This window comes from Pseudopipra pipra, chromosome 11 (genome assembly GCF_036250125.1).
Source record: "Pseudopipra pipra isolate bDixPip1 chromosome 11, bDixPip1.hap1, whole genome shotgun sequence".
NCBI lineage: Eukaryota > Metazoa > Chordata > Aves > Passeriformes > Pipridae > Pseudopipra > Pseudopipra pipra.
This window is the reverse complement of record NC_087559.1, coordinates 11,988,249-12,008,992: the sequence shown is the minus strand read 5'-3', so window position 1 is coordinate 12,008,992 and position 20,744 is coordinate 11,988,249. Positions and strand designations below refer to the sequence as shown.

Genomic DNA, 20,744 nt, shown 5'->3' with positions numbered 1-20,744 from the left:
GTCCAGCTGTAAATATCCTCTCAATAGCTGATAGCTTTGCCATTTGTATCCACTGTGGTTACCTGGAAATTAAAAGGAAAAGACTGAAAAAAATCAGGATTGTGTTAGCATGATGGACTCACGCCCATCAATGGATACAATAATGATTAATGAGTGTAGTGATTTATTAGTTATTTACTTCCACGTGCAACTAATGCACTTACATTATACACACGGTCACCGTCCACGGCTGACTTCAGTGAATGGGTCAGAAGCTGCTATTGAGCATCAACAAGAGGTACTCTTTTTGTTCAAAAGGTAGGAACTAACATCTTCCATGCTGACAAGCCCAAGTCCAATTTCTGTTCCACACCACAGCTTTTGTACCTGTAGAATTGTTGTTAGTCTTCATGTTAAGGTGTCTGTGCTTTGTACGTAACAAAGAAGGGATGTTACCAGTGCTCTCCTTTTTATGAGCCTAGGACACGAAATTGAGAGGAAGAACTAAAGCAGCCATGAAATCCCTATTAAACAACTAATGGTTTCTAAAGCATCTTGGAGATATTCATTTTACAAGGCTTATGCAGCAATCTTCTATCATTATTTTAATGAAATAAAGCCCTTGACTATTTCCAGAGGCAACTTTTTCTTTCACACACAAAAGATATTGTGGTTAAAAAAAAAAAAAAAAACAGTTCTGGAATAGCATTCACTGCAGAACAGGCAGGAAATTCAGAAAAGTTATATAAAATGCCACCAAAGATAGGTTCTGAACCTTTGGAACAGCAAACAGAATAATTAAGACTCTCTCAGTCACACACATTATTATGTTTAATATGAAAAACATTTCAAGATATAAATCATATTTATAAAAAACATCCATACCATCTTTCAGATAGCATCTTACATAGCTGCAGCTGAAGGAATGTGAAACATCCATTTTAGGTTTCACCTATTAAACTGTGTGCTTTCTGTCTCCCGCTTTGCTCAGGGAAGTAAGCCTAGAATAATCAGCTTCCCTTTGTGGGTCACATGAAATTCACATCCTGACTTGACTTAGATTTATACTGGTGCCAAACTTCTAAATCAAGAGAAACTTCAACACAATTCTCCAGAAAAACAGTGCAATTACAATGTACACCCAAATGTGCTCATCTGGCAGGTGACATTATCTGAGATGCCATAAAGATTCACATCACAAAGATGACAAAATAAGCAAATTCTAACAAACAATATGAGATGGCAGAGATCATGGAAGGGGGCATATAATCAGCAGAAGCTTCCAGGCTCTGTTGGTGAAGAAGCAACAAGTCTAATGTGTCCAGAAAAGAAATACATTCCACCTCAAATCATTTCAGTCTGGACTTTCAGGTGCTATTAGAGGCCTCCCTTACTTTCTCAGGATTGAATCATTTTCTTCTGCGTGTCAAAGACGTATCTCTTAAAGCTAAGAGAGATAGTAACAGGTTGGGCTGAATCATTCTTGCTGCTTTCATCTTCCTTGGTCATATCCCCCTTCCCTCCCTTAGATTTCTTCTTGGAGGCAACAGTAAGAAGCATCTTGGTATCTGGCTTCAGCCCATCTGTAAAAGAACAGGAACACACATCATAAACACATTCAACATCATATTTTAGAAACACATTCAACATCATATTTTAGTATAGCTAGAAAAAATAAGGAGCAAAGTTTACATCTGAAATCAACCAAGAAAAATACGAAGGTAAATCAAATGCATTAGGAAAGTCATATTTCTGCATCAGACTTTTAGAATATGGTAACTTACATCAAAAATAAGAGAAGTCTTTAAACATAAAGTTCACAAAAGTGACATCCCCAAATCCAGTGCAGTATCCCGAATCTTTCTGTTTCCATCTACAGCTTTTAAACTATTAAACACAGGCAAGAATTTAAACAAGCCAGACCAACTTGCTTGATCTAAGCCTTTTACTTAGCAGGTCTTTCCTATTATTTACACCTAAAGTTTACATACCCGAAGTTTCTTGTCATCACTAAGAATATTTATAAAAATACAGGTCATGAATAAAAAACAACCAGTAAAATACTAAAATTATGTACAGTCATAAGAGTCAGAAGGTTCTAGAATTTCTTTAAGTCTATTTCCCAGATTTACCAGAAGCACACTGCTTTATTTTATAATTTGCACTCTGCAAGTTATACAGTTTTGTGTTTGTTTAGGGGGGTTGTTTGTTTGGTTTTGTTTGCTGAGTCTTTTGTTTTGTTAAAACACAGTATTTGTTTATTGGAACAAATAGTACTGTTTATTGGAACTAGAATTAACCTGCACAGAATTCCACGGATCTAACTTGAGTCTTTCTCCAGACATTTGTGCCAAACAGAAATATTTGCCCTTTTCTTCCTAAACGGCCAGGGTTTATAATAAGTTCCAACGCGTTGGAGACATTTTAGATAAGAAATGCAGGATAGCAAAGTCCAAAGAAACGCTGTAAAACAAGAGAGATGCAGCTCCTAAAGGACCACTCCTGAAAACTGCTTGTACAAAGCAGTTGTACAAGCAAACTCCTCAGAAGCTTTTCAGTGCCACCTGAATACGGTGCAATGTGGTTCTCAGGCATTTGGCCAAAATCAGTTCAGATATTTTTAACCTATGGTGTCACATAACCTTATCTCAAACACTTAATCAGCCTCTCTCCCCTCATATTGAAATTCAGATGCGGATTCTCATATCACGGCCTGACAAAAAGATTGAGATGCTTATGATTTACTGGAGACAGGAGGTCTACAGGCACAGGTGATTTGCTCCAGCTCAGACACGTCCAGAGGCACTCACAGCTGATTGCAGGGGGATGTGGCCCCAGAGCCCACCTTCTCATCTTGCTGTGTCAGAGAGCAAATTGTTCCAAGCGGCATTCCCACCACACAGCCGAAGGAAAGGAAGAAACGAGGAAGTGTTGAAGTAAAACCAGGAAACTGCCCATTTGCCATCTCATAACCAGATGCTGTAAACCAGTCCTAAGGCCCTGCAGTGCAGCCACAGGGATACTTTTGGAGAGAAAGGGATCAGTCTTGCTTTTTTGGAAAAAAAAATAAAAATAATATATGAAATGCAAGCACCCAAAAGAGTTTGAGAAAAGCAGGACGTTTTGTATTTAACTAAATAAATTACAGTCTACATTAAGGCTGCAGGAGTCCAGCATCAAGCAGAATCAACTTTGTACAGTTCTGCAAGATCTTGCATTTCACAGTCATGGCAGCTGCTGTTTTCTCTTTCCAGATGGCAGAACACAAAAAAAGCAATGATTATTTCATTGTGAAAATAATTGAGACTGTTCCTCCTTGATGGCTGAGAAGTCTGATAATGACTATCTTTGCACGTGTAAGGTTCAATTAATCAAACTAGGTAATATGGGGTGATGGGACCACATATTTATTATATGATTTTATTACATTGTATAGTCATGTTTGATGCAACTGTTTCAATTTTTTAATTGGGTGCTTTCATATAAATCCCATTAATATCATTACCCTTACAATCATTCCAACTTCACTGTGAAAAATAATTTATCACTACATGAAAAGCAACTTATTTCCTATTTGGAAAGCTCTGAGAACATCTTGGGTCCTGCCAGAAAAAAACCAGCAAGAGTCAAAACAGAGGAAAACAAAATAAAACCAGCAAAAAGAGTGATCTCACACAGCTTTGCTCTATACCTTTGCAGGATTTATTTAATATTTTATGTTTTCTACTGTTTTGATCAACCTAATTGTAAGTTTCCCTGCACGGGGTTTCCTCCACTTTCTTGGGAAGATCATTTATTTTTTGGACAAAGAAACATTTCATTTTGCTTTCTAGTTGGTTTCCCTTTCTGAGTCTTATCACTATTACTAATGTTGCTGTTACTGGCACAGCACTGTTTAAGAAAGATGTTTAACTAAATCCTTTCAGAAAGACACACTTTAATTAAAGCAAACAAATCCTAAAACAATTTTATTTATGTTAGCAGGCTTCGCTAGGCTCTAATTTTCAAAAAATGCTAATTGGCGGAAAGGAGAGAGGAAGGGAGGAGATGTGGCATTAAAATTGCAGCCAAAATTTTCCCTTATGGGTATATGAAGTGAGGCACCCAGGCTGTCACTGCAAGCCCTTGCCCACACCGGTGATCCCCCAGGGAGAGTCAGCCTCTCACCCCAGAGAGACATTCGGCTGCAGCAGCAAGTTGGGAAAGTCTCAGCCACAAGGGTGAAACAACCACTTTGGGTAAACTGAGCTTCAAAAACTGCCAGTGACATCAGTGAGACAGCCTGACATCTGAAACCTGGCACAGCACGTTCAGTGTTCAAACAAAGCATCTCATGTTTGAAAATTTTCATTTTTAAGAAAAAACGATGTGCTGCACGTGGAACTCTACTGGGGAAAAAGTATTGAAAACTGCACAATCTCACCTCCTCCACTCTATTGCCAACTTCCACACAGGAGAAGTAAAGGTATATACCTCACCTGCAGCCCTTAACACCTATTTGGGCTAAACGAGGTATTTCAGGTAAGAAGTTTGCAGAAGAAATGGAAGAACGTGGTAGTTCCTACCAGTGAAATGACAGGCTGACAGCCAAAGGCAGCTCAGGTATTATTAAACTCAAGGTATCTAAATTGCCTAATCAGATCCCGTGGCCCTCATTCTGCAAACAGATTAGGTGGCTGGCATCGTACCCTGACAAATGGCATTTTCTGTTTCTCTGCTCTGGTGCCAGGAGGTCTCAGGGCTGAGGAGGCTCTGTGACAGGGAGCAGCACAAAGGAGCAGGCAGGGAGACACAGGCACAATCGGGGTTTCATCTACCTCCGCGGAGCTCTCGCGTTACACACAATGCATACTTTACATTTTACAAAACCAAGGAAATGAAGGGAAATATATCTGTCACCGAAGAAGACATCAGACCTTTAATAGCTGAAATGACGGATATTTTTAGATGGAGCTCTAGTTTAACTTACTTACATTAAGGGTCTAATCTCTCCTGAACAATAGCTATGTTAGCTTGAACACATAGTGAGAAATCTGTTCCATTAATTAAGTGCTGCCTGTACTACTCGGATTTGTAGCAAATGTTAATAGATTTTTTTTTCTTCCTCTGTTGGACAATTACTTTATTTTGCCAAGTTGCTAATGGATTAAATTGAAAAGATCCGTGTGTTAAAAAGAAAAAGACTTCAGCTTCAAAGTTCTAAGAAATGGTTTGCATACAACAATGGAAAATACCTATATATTAATATTATTAATGGGCCATCCTCAAAGGCACATAAAGCTTAGCAAATTTATTCCCACCTATCAAAACCATGTCTGTAACAAGAAGTGCCCAGACAAGGTCTTATGCAAAATGTACTTTTAGCAGCAACTAACCCAGGTTAGACATGAAAATCTAATTGTAAAACAGTTTAATCTACTTCATTCTTTTTGTTTCAACTATTGTTAATAATTAAGAAATAAAAATACGGACTCTTTAATATCCTTTGTCTCAGCATGGCCTGAAGGATTTAGTCTAAACTGATCCATTTATAAATAATAGTAAAAAAAGTGAATTTTCAAATTCAGATGAAAAGCAATACCACATCAGGAAAAATTTTCTAAGTCTAAGAAAAATGTCACATGCACAAAATAAAGGATAAACACAATATTTTACAGAATTTTCACAAATAAAAAGCTAGCAGCTTAGTGATTTGCTGCATCTTACGTAGTTAAGAGCATTGGAGCCTCAAGTTTTATAATTATTCATGCAAGAAATTTGCACAGAGACATGCAGATTTCAGTAATTTCATATGGAAATTTCACATTGTAGAATTCTGGATCCCTCCCTGTGTATAAATATAGAGAATGAATTTAGCTCCCCTCCTTCCCCCCAGTGAAGAAACTCCCAGGTTTTAGGTTTCTATAAACCTTTGTTTTGTTCCTACATTAATCCAGACACCAGAACAGGGCGATGAACACCCTCCTGTGGATCCCGTGGGACAGTGTCCACACCAGCCCTGCCGGGAGCGCCGACCAGGACACAAATCACAGCACACACACATGGCCACAGCCAGCAGGGTTTGCTTTGGCTTTGTTTTTACTACTTCTTCACTGAAAGGAGGATGAAAGCTGATACAGTATCTGCTCCTTTAACTCCTTTGCAGGGTGAGCGAGCACCACCGTGCTTTTTGCCCATACACATTTTTATTTCAACTGTTACCTGTTAACGTGGATTCTACTTTACCTTTTACATAACTTCCCCACTTCACATCCTCCTTCACTTAATGCTGTCATTCCTTATCAACATCCTCTGTCAGTTTGTTGACTTTTTTCTACTATTAGCCTTCTGCTCTCCTGCTCCTTCAAAGGTCTCTAAGGGTGGTCTCTGCTATTTCTTTCTAATTTTCAGCTCCTCCTTCCTTGACTCCCAAATTGCACTTGCTGTTCAGCCCTTCAGGAGTTTTATTTCTCTCTTTTCTCTCTCTCCTTTTCCAACTCTCTTTTTCAAATTTTCCATTTCCATATTTCCATTTCCTATTTTCACAGATCTCTTCAATATTTAGGAATAGTCCTGCCTCCATCAAAGCTAATGAAACGTTGTGTTTGAATGGAAGATTCTAAAGACTGAATGCCAGACACATTTTAGATGAGAAGCAAGATAATACAGTATCTCCTTGTAGCCCAGCCAGAGACAGGAGTAATTTTTAAGCAACTAATAAACCCATCATTGAAAACAGGTGTAATAATATAGGTGCAGGGCATGCTCTCCAGCACAGCCAGGGAGAATAATTTATTTTGCTGAACTTCAACAACTCCCTTCTCATATGCACACTTGTAAAAAAAAGTTTATTGCTAACTATCCCAGTGAGCACCAATGAACATGAAAGTATTTGCATGGATGATTACACAGGGTTTTTTACAGCATCAAAAATTGGAATGGGAAAAAAAAAATCATGTTAAAAGATTTTGAGTCTCCCAATTAATGAGAACTTTCCTTTCAAGCCAAAATTAAAAGCCCATCTTACCAACAGGAAAATTAGCAAATGTATTACACCACCTCCCTACACTGGTACTTGCCATGGTTTGCTGGAAAAGCATTGGCTCAGGATTCTTATGACACTGTTAAGAAAAAGCACACTAAGGCTACACCAGCAGCTACCATAGGAAGAGAAACTATTCCTTTTTGCATTACATATTAAGAAATTGCTAGACTATTCTTAACTTGCTAATATTATTGCCAAGCCTTCCATTCCATTCAGGAATTTGTGAGCAGACTTTCAGTGGGAAACTGAACTTGCTTTACCTTCTGTAAACTAAATGTCCTATTCACTTCTTTTTGAACGCTGCAGGTAGAAGACTCGGCTACCTGCAAGTTCCTGTCTCCTGCCAACATTCAAATGTTAAAAATTGACTGAACATCAGAAAATGAGTGAACATAGTACATTTGATGTTGGAAATAATTTTTATCTGAGGCAAATGTAACCTTTTAATATGACAGGCAGACATTTTTCTTTCTTCTCAAGGGAAGGAAAAAAAAAAAAAAGAGTAAAACTTGAAAGAGGCAAAGGGTTGGGGATAATCCTCACTCACAATGGATTATTCGTAACAGCTGGTTTTCACAATTTCAGGATTTCCTTAAATTGAACCCTCAGAACCTGAACCCTAATTACACAGTTAGAGAGTGTGTGCCTGCATCAACTCTCCTGCTAACAGAGAGTACAAAAGCCGGTTGACCTGAAAATCAGAAATAATTAGAGCCCCAGATGGAGACATCCATGCCACAGACTGATGCAGAGGGGCTGCACCAGTGAGTGGACGAGGACCAGCCTCTCCCCCACCTTACTGCAATGATGGAACAGAAATAGAAACTTTTTGCCAGTACTGCAGGACTTGAAAATCCTGTACTTTAGCACAACACAATTACAAACTAATTCCTTTTTTTTTTTCTTGCAACATCTATGTATATTCATCCAAGACTTAAAAAACTTATTTACTGATGCCCAAAGAGATTCAAATAAAGCAGCACTCCTATCTGTTTCGGATTGTGATTAACTTTAAAACAAGACTAATAAATTTATCATTGGTTTCCAGCAAAATAAATAGAAATACCAGAGGTAAAAGAGCTGGTTCTCATGCAATACAATATCAAGCACAAGTTACTTTTCTACTTAGTCCCAAAACATGTCAGCAGTTCTAAGAAACAGTTATCTGTGTTCTAAAATCATGAAAAGTTCATGCAATATCCCAAAAGTAACATTCTGGAATTTTGATTCAAACAAAAAGCAGAAGCATCCCAAAATAAGAGGATCAGTTTGCCCAGCCCTCCTGTTACAGTTACCTATACAGTCAGGCAGAAAGTGTGCAAGAATAACAGAATATGTAGCATCCTGTTGCTTCAACTCTTTATACTGAGCTCTCAGTTAGCAACTCTGCTCCTCTGCTAAAGATACCCAATAATCCTACCTTTTGATTTTATTCAAGCTAAAGGTGGTCATTTTTCACCATCAATATCCCAGCAAAAAAACACTCCAAAAAACCTGAAAAAAACCTCCCCCACCAAAAAACATAACAAACCAAAAACCGAAATCACAAAAAACCCCAAACTAATCAAGAAAAATGAGATCTTTATGAGCCTTCCAAGGACAAAAAACCTGTGTTACCCTACCCATAAATACTATACCAGGAACATCAGATACACCACATCATATCTAGCAGACTGGATCACTGGTCATCTAGAGACTGGTCCTATCTAGCTTGGCATCCCATCTGCCTGTCAGTAACATATGTTGCTTCAGAAAGAGCAGGGCTGAAACTGTGTCCTGAACTAACTGGAGCCTGGGATCAGGCAGGAATTCTCTCCCTGACATCACAGTCATTATGTCAACACCTATGAACTTTCTCTAAGGAAAGTATTTAAGTATGGTTCTACAGGAGCCAATCCACTCTGTTCCCAGGTGTTCATCACCATGATGAACAAGCACAATACGATTACCAAGACAATTTCAATGCAACAGTTGACCAGAGATTCACTGAAGAAACAAGGAATACTCCTTTCCTTACTACCCTCAGGAGCTCAGGATTTGAGCTGCAATTACTTTCACAGATCAGGCAGTGAATTTTACTTATGTAAATCCCTTTGCAATTCTTCAGTAATTCTCTTTCGAATTCACACCACCTTTCCCACATCTCTTGTCAGCTCTCTCAAATACTCTGCTAGAGTTCCAAACTCCACAGTAGATTCATTTTTCTCTTCTGGCTAGTAGAAGATCAGCTATTACCACCTCGCCTGGCTCGTGAATATTAATAGGACTACAGCACGAAGTTGGTCAGAGAGCAACCAGCCTCCAAGGAGGCCAGAAAGGAGACTCCTTCCTTCCAAATGAGAATCATACTAATGCCTCAGTGTGGTGTTTGGGATCTATGCAAAACATCCATAATTCATTGTTTGATGACAGAGGCAAGAAAAAAACCCACAACATTTTACGGCCATTTTGAGCAGAAGTAGACTGTCCCATGTCCCAACCAAACACTGTTGTGACAGCCAGTCTGCACCAGCAGAGCTATTCCTGCAGTCTCAGCTTGGCAGACTGTTTGGAAATCCTTAACTAATAAAACGTTTTCCCATAAATTGGGGAACAGCTGCCCTGTACCACATCAGAGAAGGCTGCAGTTCAGTGGTGAGCAGAATTGAGTCTTGTGTATCAATTTGTTAAGTTTATACAGGCTTTTGGATCGAAAGACATTATTATAAGAGCTGGTACTACTGGAAATAACATGGATTTCATTATGGGCTCCTTCTTAGCAGGGAAAGAGCTAATCTTCCTTGATGAGGAAGACAGAAGCTGTTCTAATTCAAGAGGCTGACCTAGGTGAAGTTCAGGCCGAAGCTGTATTTGGAAAACTCTCACATCAAGCGGACACAACCCTTTCAAGCTCGGTGCCAATTCTACACAATGGCTTGAACTGCGCTCTCCGGCAGTCCTTAAAGGCACATTCTGTATCTTGGCTTTTGCTGCAAGCAATCAAGAAAGAATGCAAGAAAACAAAACTGTTTCCCAAGCACTGTTTGCTGGTGCCATAATTAATATAATCAAACAATTCCACAAATTGCTTCCAATTGCTGGCGTCACTTTCATGTGCAGAGCCAGACTTTCAAAGAAGGGCCCTTCTTGTCCTATATCCTTACGCTGGTAACCCTCGCTTCACACAATAGTAAACAAGACCTCACTAAATAGTAGAGGGTAATTTGTACTGTAATAGGTCCCCAAGGCACCATGGACACAATTTGAAATGCCATCTAATTTTTCTTTTTAATTAAAAAAGCAGTTACTATATTTAAACAACAACACAAAAAAGTTCAGAGGGGACAGACTGGAGTTTCCCACAGCTCTCTGGGAGTTTTCTCAAGGTCAGGAAGAGTTTTATAGGCTCAACTGGTACACATTTTTTTCTTTAATTAGTCTGCCATACCCTCTGCATGAAGTCAGCGTCTTGATTTTCAGTCTGATATTTTTCATATTGCTAAATGGAGCACAGACTCCATTAACACACTACATCTATTGGCAGCTGAATCAGTATCAATAGTGTCCTTCCCTGTGCATGCCTTGCCTGCCACTTCCTTCTCCTCCCTCCTGTCATCTGCACTGAGGAGACCCAGCACACCACACTGCATTGAGTATGCCATTTGTTCAGTTTTATACTTCACTTCCAGCAAGATGACCAGGATATATTATTTGATTTCCCAAATTTACAGAACACAACCACATTTTAACCTTCTTTTTTGGCAGAAATAAAATCTCATTATTGAACATCAGAGTAAATGGAGCACTGTCATCCTAAGCCATGTAGCAGGATAGGATTTCTGCACTTGAAAAATCCCCACCACGTATCATACCACTGCTTGCAGCCATCTCATTATTTAAGTAAGTCTACACAAGCCAACACACACTTTAGAAGGATATTTGCAGTTACCACAGCGGGTTTTCCAAAATGTACCCTAATCCAACATGCCCTCCAGCCCTAAATGAAAGCATGAAAATGAAGTGACATACTTAAGGTCTTCATTTCTTGGCTAGTTGGTCATACTTTAAAATTGGTTGAGAGTACAAAAATTGACCTCATTTCATAGACCAACACACCTTTCAGCTGCCATTACACAGTGTGCCACAATCATCTGTTGGCAAAGTCCTCCTAGGACAACTCCCCTAAAGAGCAGATGCATTTATACCTTGCACTCCTGGACCACAACTATTACTTGTATGCTCTACACAACTTTGTGCTTTTCTGTATGCCAGAGACTAACTCAGTACAGGTTACACAGGATACTCCTGTGCACCATGGACTATGCCCAGGCTACACAAATTAAGTGTCCACAAAACACAATGGATCAACTGTCAGAGCTAAAAGACAACCACTACAGTAATATTTCTGGCCTCAAATCCAACACTGTTCCAGTAGCCTAAAGGAAATTTTCAAATTGATTTCTGCATGGGCTTTCAGTACAGTAACAAGGCTGCAATTATGCCAGCTGATATATCACACCAGCAACTATTAGAACTCTCTTTTCACTTGATGGCCACTCAAGGTCCATGCAGTCATTGAGATGGTGCCTAAGTACTGTACTCATTCTCCCAGCATACCTGCAGGGAGAGGCACCTCTCATACTCATGCTGTGATTTTTGTCTACACGTTCTTCAAGCTCCCTGAAGCAAAACCCGAGCGCATGGAAAATGCCCAGTGCACAACAGGAGCAACTGTGGAAAAAAAAATGGAACTAATAAGGGCATCAAATTATTAACACAAATATATGCAATGTAGTTGGAACCCTGGGGATACCGACAGGCTGTTGTTACAATTCAACAACAGAAAAATTACAGGCAGGTCTGTGTGAAATATCTAAGACCATTCATAACAGTCAAAGTCAAAACAGTATCTTAAAATCACAGCTACTGTCACTGGACCTCTTAAGAAGTTCTCTCCCTTCCTGGGAGACTACTAAAGAAACATGCAGATGTCAACACAATGAGTAAAATTTGGAGGGGTCTATGACAACTGTAGTACAGGACAAGTTTTATTGTTGAGGTAGTCTTTGCTGATTAAATTCTCAAATCAAGAGGAACAATATGACAAACATGCCCATAAAGAGTACAGTTAGGTATGCAAAAACAGATCAAGGAATTAGTAAGCACAGAAGCTTTCATAATTTTAAAGCCCATGTCATATCTCTGGCACTAAGTTTCTCTCCAGTGAGGGAGTTCCCAACCCACTCTGCAGTGGGCCAGAAGATACTTTTGACTGTGTTTTTGTCAGCACTCCAGTACCTATAGAACAGTAAATAAACAAAACCAACAATGCTCATGTTGTGTGCATCAAGGTGAGCAGAAACAACTGAAAACAGGTTTTGCATTCAACACAAGGGGCTAAAACTTTATCAGCCTAGTGAAAAGGGAACAACAACAACAACACCAGCACCAATACCCAATCTCTCCTACAGCAGCCTTTCAGAAATGCATACAATGCGGAAAAAGTTCAGGTTAGCAGATCTGACACACAATCAAAGGCAATTCATTACAAAGCAGCCTCAAATCAAAGTGCTGGATCCGCAGGCCTGTCTGTAATCCTCCCATCTTGCCTGCAAAACTCTTGATGTGGAGTAGGCACTGCAGAAGCCAGTTAAGCTGGACCAACTCTGCCGACATATCCCAGGCATCTGCTGCTCAGCGCTGGTCCAGAGTTTAAGTTTGGTGATATTCATCTTCCCCTGGGCTGCCTTTATAAAGCAATCCTGAACAATGGGACTTCAGAATAAAGAATAAAACATTTAATTTTTTTTTTTTAAAACTTCTAGGCAAGGGCCTTTAATGCGATTAGGAGGGGAGGGGGATTGGATAGCAGCTTTTTCTTTTTCATGTTATGTATATTGTGTGTAAACAAATATGCAATTTGCTTTAAAAAGATAAGGTGATTAAATTTTTATCGGGCTTGTACTCTGTTGTCACCACAACAAAGAGAATTAGGAGGAGGAAAGAAAGGCCTTTTTATTTGAATTATGCTCTTACCAGAGGTTCTCTACAGCACAGCTGTAAAGCCACTCAATGTTCTCCAAACAGGCCCTTTGATTGCATTTTATTCAACTTGTTTGCATTTGGAGCAATCGAAAGGAAAAGAACGCTCCACATTTTGATGTCTTAATGTTCCTTAATACCTTCTTTAATTTATATTAAGCTTCTTAACTAGGGTGATGAATTCTTCAAAAACAATAAAGACCTAGTGCAGAAATCTTTCACACACCATGAAAATTGAAATTATAATGTATTCATGGCTTTTTTTTTGTTATAAAAAACATTATTTAGAAGAAAGACTTAAAGCATATAAAAAAAATCCTGAAGTTGTACGAAAATTACTTGATCCAGAGAAATAGAGGAAAGTTCAAACTAATTATTACAAGGGAAATAAAATGTTGAGGGAGGTGGAAAGAATAAACAGCATGAGAATGCTGGGTTACTACAAAGTTTTCAGTCTTAATAACCTATAAATTCCTCCTCTACGGCTTTGTACAAAAAAAAAAAAAGGGACACTAAAGATTTGTATAATTTTGTTTTACCAAGACAAATTAAAATGTTTGCCAGTTCTTCCTTATTATTCATACACTTCTTCCCTAAAAAAGCTCTTCACAGCTCCACAGTGGTTTTCCCTCCTAGTGTCTTTCACAGTCTGCCAAGACCAACAGCACACACTGAACTTGGTGAAGATCATAAAGGAGCCCTCAAACGCCCACAGATGGAGCAGCTCCACGGGGCACACACATGTTCCTTGGTGAGGTTCTCAGATTCAAACACCATTCACAGGTGGATGGAACTCAGTCAAAACAGGAGGGCAGGCTGCATGAGAAAAGCAAGGGTCATATAACAAGAGGCCTTTCAAGGGACAAGACTGGACAGGTTTGCTTTTGCAGACACGTTGTTTTCCAGCTATAGTTGATGCTCGAACACTAATTATCTGGCTCATGTAACAAAACTCACTCTCAATGATTTCAGTGTTCTTTAAAAGTCCCTTCTACAAAAAATGAACACAGTGAAGTCCATTATGTACTTTTATGTACAAATTATGGACATTATATACAAAGCAGCCTTAGCAAGGAACATCCAAAAGAGTGTATTCAGCTTTGCTTCCCAATTTGTCTACTATTTTACCTTACCTCTTTTTTTTACTTAAAAATTTTACATTCCAATGCAACTTCAAGTTCTCAGCAGTACATATGCATGTGCACATCAATGGCTACAAACACCTCACCTTGCTCCCTCTTTCCTCTGCAAAGGAAGTCCAGAGGAGAAAAGCCACAGCTGGTACTTCTCAGAACACCAACACCTAGAGCTGTGCTACAGTGACTGGTTACTACAGCAGCAGAGAAATGAGCTTCCCAAGAAAATCCTGAACTACATAAAATCAAAATATTCTTGAAATAATATATTTGAAAGAGGACACACATTTTGATCTGGAACAATTGTCATTTTCTGTTGACATGCACTGACTGCTCACCTACCTCCCCCGAGTCATGTTTTTAAGCAAATTCCAGGAAAGCACAAATTGAAACCTCACAATAAAGCCTGCCACATTTGCAGAATGCTTGTGGAAAAGCTCACTTAGCTGTACCAGCAATCAACTGGCCACAATAATTAAAACAATTAAAAAAAATTCACATGCTCCATTTACCGTGGAATAAAACAATGCTGATCCTAATCTAATACTGATGTACCCTGGGTGAAACAACACCTTCCCCTCCTGAACAGGGTTCACACCACACCAGCACAGAGCAACAGAACCTAAGAATTCAAGAGCAGGCATGGATCACTACAGCAAAACTGAAAAACCTCTCTCAATAACTACACAGAAATTGCAGACTACACCAAAGGCAGCACGAAACATCTTTACAAAGCGCGTCGTTGCCCTCTGCCATGGTGGGATGTTTTCTTCACATCTGTCCTGCAAACAAGTTGTTACTTTAGCAGGAAATGAGAGAGAGAGAGAGAGATGAAGCAATGCTAAAATAAACAGTTATTCAAACACAATAATTATCGTACAACAGGTAATCCCTGCTGTATCCCAACTATTAAAACTTTCATCTGCATTTTTTTAAGGGAGCAAGTACAAAATTTACATATCCAAAACAGTATTTATGTATGTAACCAGTTAAGTCTTAACTGTTGTATCTATAAAAGCTTGTGCCTTTAAGCAGAAATGATTCATGAATTTTAATTTGTTTTAAATGTTGAAAAATTCCATCCAAGTAAATTGAGTCAACAAGCCAAAGGATGAAGACATGTATCTGGCTTTTATTTAAAAAATAAAAAACTCAAGTCTATAAATTCTTAGTCACCCACAAATCCTCTAGCAGTGAAAAATACTTTCCAATAACTAAGTTTCCTGTATTTCTTTTAATTAAGACACTATGCTTTTCCCCATTCAGCACATGCTGGCTGAACACTGTTGAGCCTTAACTGATTCTCTTTGTATTATTTAACTACTAATATTTTTAAACGTTCTCACAGAAATTAATTAGCCAATGATTATCAGAAAGGGGGAAGATTTGCAGAACGGGACTCTCTGCAGGCTGCTTCAATACCGTTATTTCAAAAATGCAAAGTCATCAGTCCACTCTCCAAATAAAACCACTTAAAATTAATATAAGCATTATTTTAAAAGGCATAATTTACTTATGATTCTCCTTCTCAATATCAAAACTTTTAGTTCAGTATTCTCATGCTTTTTCTCAGTAAACACAAAGACCAGAAATAAACCTTTGAATATAAAGTCAATGTTTTCTAATAATTACTTTATAGTACCCTTGGGCTCCAAATAAACAGTGAAGCCAACAGAGTCGAACACAAGCAGTGGTATGTTTATAAAGGGATGGGCACAGTAAGTCAGACTTTAAATGAGATAGCAAAGCTGCAGAGGCACAGTGACACAGACCTAGCACATACTAATAACTTAATACCTCTATCCATGCCACAGCAATACTTCCATTTTTCTAGGCAAGCACCCAAGGGCTGGGTTTCCTTCCTCATTACACTCTTCCTGGGGCACAGACTGTTCTAAAACCTAGTCAAGTAAAATATCAGAAAACACAGGTACAGCCTCTCTGTCCAAGTCCAGGGAAGCAGATCACATTTAGGCTGAAGGAGATTAGCTTTCCTGAGCCATCTCCCCAAAAGACTCTCTCCATCCTTCTGAAATTTCCAGGTACTGATGATGCTGTTTAGAAATAAGATGTGGGCAATTCTCAGGGCACTGATGCAGAAATTTAATAATTAGTGTTCTGATGCCAAGTGGCTGGAACAGAAAAAATTATAGCACCCAAACTTACAAGATTCCCACCTACCACTGCCAAGCTGTTTGAGCGTCTGGGTACAAATCTGGCAGTGAAAGGGAAAAGGTTCACAACTGGTATTGCAGGGTGTTATGACAGCCAACACAGCTCTGTGGAGCAACGACCTGAACTGAAGATCCACTGGACATTTCCAACACACCAACTGACTTTGACTTGCACTGCAAAGGAATCCAACCCCCACAAATAAATTTGGTGTGTCTAGGGAGTGCAGTAAAAGGCAGCATTGAAGGAGAGGAAAATTAAATTACAGAAGATGTAATATGACCAGCCAAAACATACAAACAAGTTAAGAATAAATTAGCCCCATTACCAAAACCACAAAGGCAGCATCTTGTGTGATGACTGTTGATTTCATTAAGTTTAGGTTCTAGTACAGCCCATTTCAGGACCAGGAATTCTCACGTCTCAAGATTTACTTTTCTTCGCAGATAATTGTTAGACATTTGCTTGTACTAACACATCAATGTTTATGATATCCTAAAATTACTCAAAGACAACACAGGAACATATTTAGCCTATCAACATAAATGACTTGTAGAGTGACCCTATCAAAGCATGGAATATCTTTTGCCTGCTGAGTTTTCCTAGAATACTGGATTTTTGAAAGATGGGGAGGATAATATAAATTCACATTCAAATTACATTTTCTCTGATAGCTCCTCTACATTTTCCTTGCTCTGATATTGCTCCAGTCAACTCTGCACTTCACAGTATCTGAAAAGTCATCCAGTAAAAGGAAACAGTGTCCCTTCCAACACCCATCTGTGCCTGTGTTCTCTATTTAGAGCCCTGCCTCAGGGTTTTAATTCCCTCCACCCTTACCCTCTAGTTCGCCTCAGTGGTCCTGATGTCTCCAGTTATTGCTCAGGGCAGAGCTGATCAACAGCAGGTTCTGTGACGGTAACCAAGAAGCCATTTACAATTCCAACAGCTGTTACTGATTTTGCAGCAGAATCATGGCAAATCTGTGGTTCAAACCCTCCCTCCTTACAAGGAGGGGGAAACAACAAGAAGAGCAAAAAAAACAAGAGAGAGAAGGACTGGGGGAGTGTCATGGATAAAGGGCACAGCCCTGGCCAATAATCATTTTGTCTGCAAGAAGCTCACAACAGAGACTATGACACTGTTAAGTCAAGACCCAGGTCTTATCTTATCCAGGTTCCTTCCTTACCAGCAGGCAGCAGAGGAGGGGGAAGTCTGCAGCACACCACAGTATTAAGCCCTATTCTCCTTTTAAAGACCTACATCCCCTGTGGACTGTGGCACAGTGCAGGGTATCACACAAGGGAATGGTCCAGCAAGGAATCACATCTCCATGCAGGTTAATATGCCAACACACAGCACCTCTCGCTTCACTGAGCTACATTCAGCTTTCAGGGATCAAAATGGAAATCAGCAGCATTCTCTCATCTATGATGATCCATCTATATGGAACTACTGAAAGTTTAGGTTAATACTTCTGCTGCTAAAATTCAAGCTCTAGTAAAAACTCAGAGTAGAAAGAAAAATCTGAGTTCTTACAAAAACTACCAGATGCACACCCTTCCAAGTAGGTTTAAACAATAAGTCTTGACAAGATTTTCCTCAGGACAGTTATCCTTTTATCCTTAGAAGAAATATAGGATACTATAAGGAAGACAGGAGCCTATCTCTTTGGAAGGTAACTAAGTAGTTTGCCCAACAGACAATGCAGGTGAGTAGAATAAAGCAGCATCTTCAACTCCTTCCCTCTCAAGCAAAATCAGCCTCCATGTCTTAAATGCCCATAATTCAGAGAACTCATATTGAACCTGAGGCTGCTCGAGGTTCAAGAGAAATGTTCCGTTTGTAGACAGAAACGAACCAGTCTTATTTCCTGTGGTGGGCAAAATGGAGTTCATCCAGGTCATTTTAGCAGAAAGTCACAAGCATAAAGAAATTATTTTAGCATTTTGCTTCATGTTCACATGCATCAGCTCTGACCTAACAAATTTTTACCAAAAAAAGGGCAGCAGAAATAAAACAAATGTCCAGGTACAACCCGTTTAACTCAAAACTCCAAAAGTATACTTCTAGTGAACTTCATCATAACAAAAAATATAATTAAATAAAACAGCCTTAATGTCAGAATAGTCTCTCAGTCAGCTGTGCTGACTTCAAATGAAGGTTAGTCTGTGCTCTGCAATCTAAAATTATAATGGACAGGTAACTCTATTCCCAGCTTTTATTCAGTCCTATTTTACTACTCCAAATATATACTACCTAAATTTGTATACTCTTTAACAGTAGTTAATCTTCAATTAAAATACCTAGAGCAGAAACTAAGATAACTGGTTTAAAAGGTAAAAGCTTATTGACAAAAATGTATTCCTCATATTGCCTTTTTTTTTTTAATTCTGCATATTAAAAATGCCATTTTTATGACTTGAAAAAAATCTTCAGGAATAATGAAGGCTAACAAAAGACTGAAGAGCAGTAATTTAAAAAGCTCCATATGCAGCATCCTGATTACTGTATCAGTCCCATTTCCATAACGAAGGGAGAAGTCACCAAACTGCTGCCTGTCCTTTCTGGTGACAAGGAAAGGGCGAAGCGGACAGTGTGCTTTCAAGACATCATCCTTCAGGCTCTAAGGGAAGAACAAGAAGGCTCCTGCAGTACAAGACGTGGGTGTCAGTGTCCAGCACTTTTCTGGAATACGGTAACCCCAGCTTTGGTGGTCCCTGCACATGTACTTAATTTGGAAGCAGCTGGGTTCAAAAGTTTATCCTCCCTTTTTGACCTGCAAAGGTTTAGTGTGTGGGCGTGCACAAGTGTGTACATCATACCACACAAGCTGAAGATGTGTAGCCACAATATACACAGGGTGAGAGTGTTTATGTGTATGGGTTTGCACGCAGAACGTTCTGCATATTCTTAAATAGCAACACATTATCCAGTATACACCGGAATGAAGTGCAATAGATGCAGCACTCAGCCACCCCAAAGCAAACATGGTCAGTCTGCATTTCAAAAAGCTTCTGGAACTTTTGGGCATAATTTTGAAAGGACAGATTAATAAGAGAATTTATTAATATCAATACTGCCTCTTTATATATAATAGATTCACAATGCTCCAGAGAAAGTATAACAACCAGTTCTGCAAGACTGGCCAGATTAACATCACTAACATGCCCACCACAGGTACACCCAAGTAATGGATTCAACAGCCAAGGAACTGCCTTCATATTTATAGTGCTTTTCCTCACAGATACTGGAGGAAAAAGTCTAAGCAAAGGAGGGGTTAAGTAAGAGAGGCAGGAATACTAGAAAGCATGAGGAGGCTGGGAATCTCTGAGCACAGTGAGTTTATGAGTATCAGTGACAAAAGTAGAGTCACAGACTGGTGGAACAGTCACAACTCAGAAGAATGAATGTATTTTCCAGCCAACATCTGAATATTTTCTTGAATTGCTCTAAAGCCCTCTACAACTGCAGGCAGAAATCTCTGATCTTGGCACAAAGGATATATTTTTCAACCATTTGTCATTTCACAGCTCAGACACAGAAGCGAGTTAGTGCCTATCAGCTGAGCTTCGGTAACAGCAAACATGCTCCTCAGCACATCACATGCACGACAGAACATCTTCACTGGGATTTAAAGAAAGATCTAAGGTTATGAATTTATAGCACATTTGTGATGGGGTTTGAACACTCAGACAGTCACTATCACTGAGATAACAAACAGTAACTCATTAATCCATGGAAATGTGACAGTATAGTTGAGTGCAGCAGTTTTCTCAGCACTTGTGTTATTTTGAAATCTTGAATCAATTGTTTACAGAAGCTCTTCACTTGTGTTCACAGCAGTAAGTGCTCTACATACCAGTGAATCTTTAATACTTCCTAAAGTGCAGCATGTATGAAATAGTGGTTTCTTTTATTTAAAAGATAAAAACCAGCACATAATTAATAAATAGTTCATGATGAGTGGAAAACACAAATTTTCAAACAGAACAAGCACTTTGTGTTTGTTGATAAAGCTGTAACTTTCAGTCAGAATTACACAACAGTGATTCTATTACAAACCAGTTCCAAACACAACAAGGGGAAAACACTCTGTATGCAACACAAATCAAGTAAAGTATGTAGGCATAATGGCACAGAAAATAAAAAAGTTATTTAACAGAAGAGCCCATACATCAGCAACAAACTGGGAATTAAAACACAAGATGGTGCCCCAGGGGGAACACTTAACACAAAGACACTACAGACAGCTAGTCTATCAAGACCAGACTGCTTGACCAATGCCAAAAAACGCAAGTCTCCCTTCAAAAGTTCCAGGGACAAAGTGAAAAGTTAATGTTCAGAGCTATTGTGCATTTCAAACTTTCTTGTGACCTAAAAACCTCTCCAGCTTTACAGGGAAATTTCTA

At 39.1% G+C, this 20,744-nt stretch overlaps 1 protein-coding gene across 2 annotated transcripts in view; it reads right to left on the bottom strand.

Annotated features, from left to right (window-relative positions):
* Window positions 1-569: 569 nt before the first annotated feature.
* The window catches only part of EEFSEC (eukaryotic elongation factor, selenocysteine-tRNA specific), a 120,476-nt gene continuing 100,301 nt past the window's right edge, over window positions 570-20,744 (bottom strand). For both annotated transcript variants that reach the window (XM_064667524.1, XM_064667523.1), the window contains exon 7: window positions 570-1,562. In XM_064667524.1, the coding sequence (XP_064523594.1) occupies window positions 1,378-1,562 (185 nt within the window). In that variant the 3' untranslated portion in view covers window positions 570-1,377. The remainder of the gene's footprint in view (window positions 1,563-20,744) is intronic.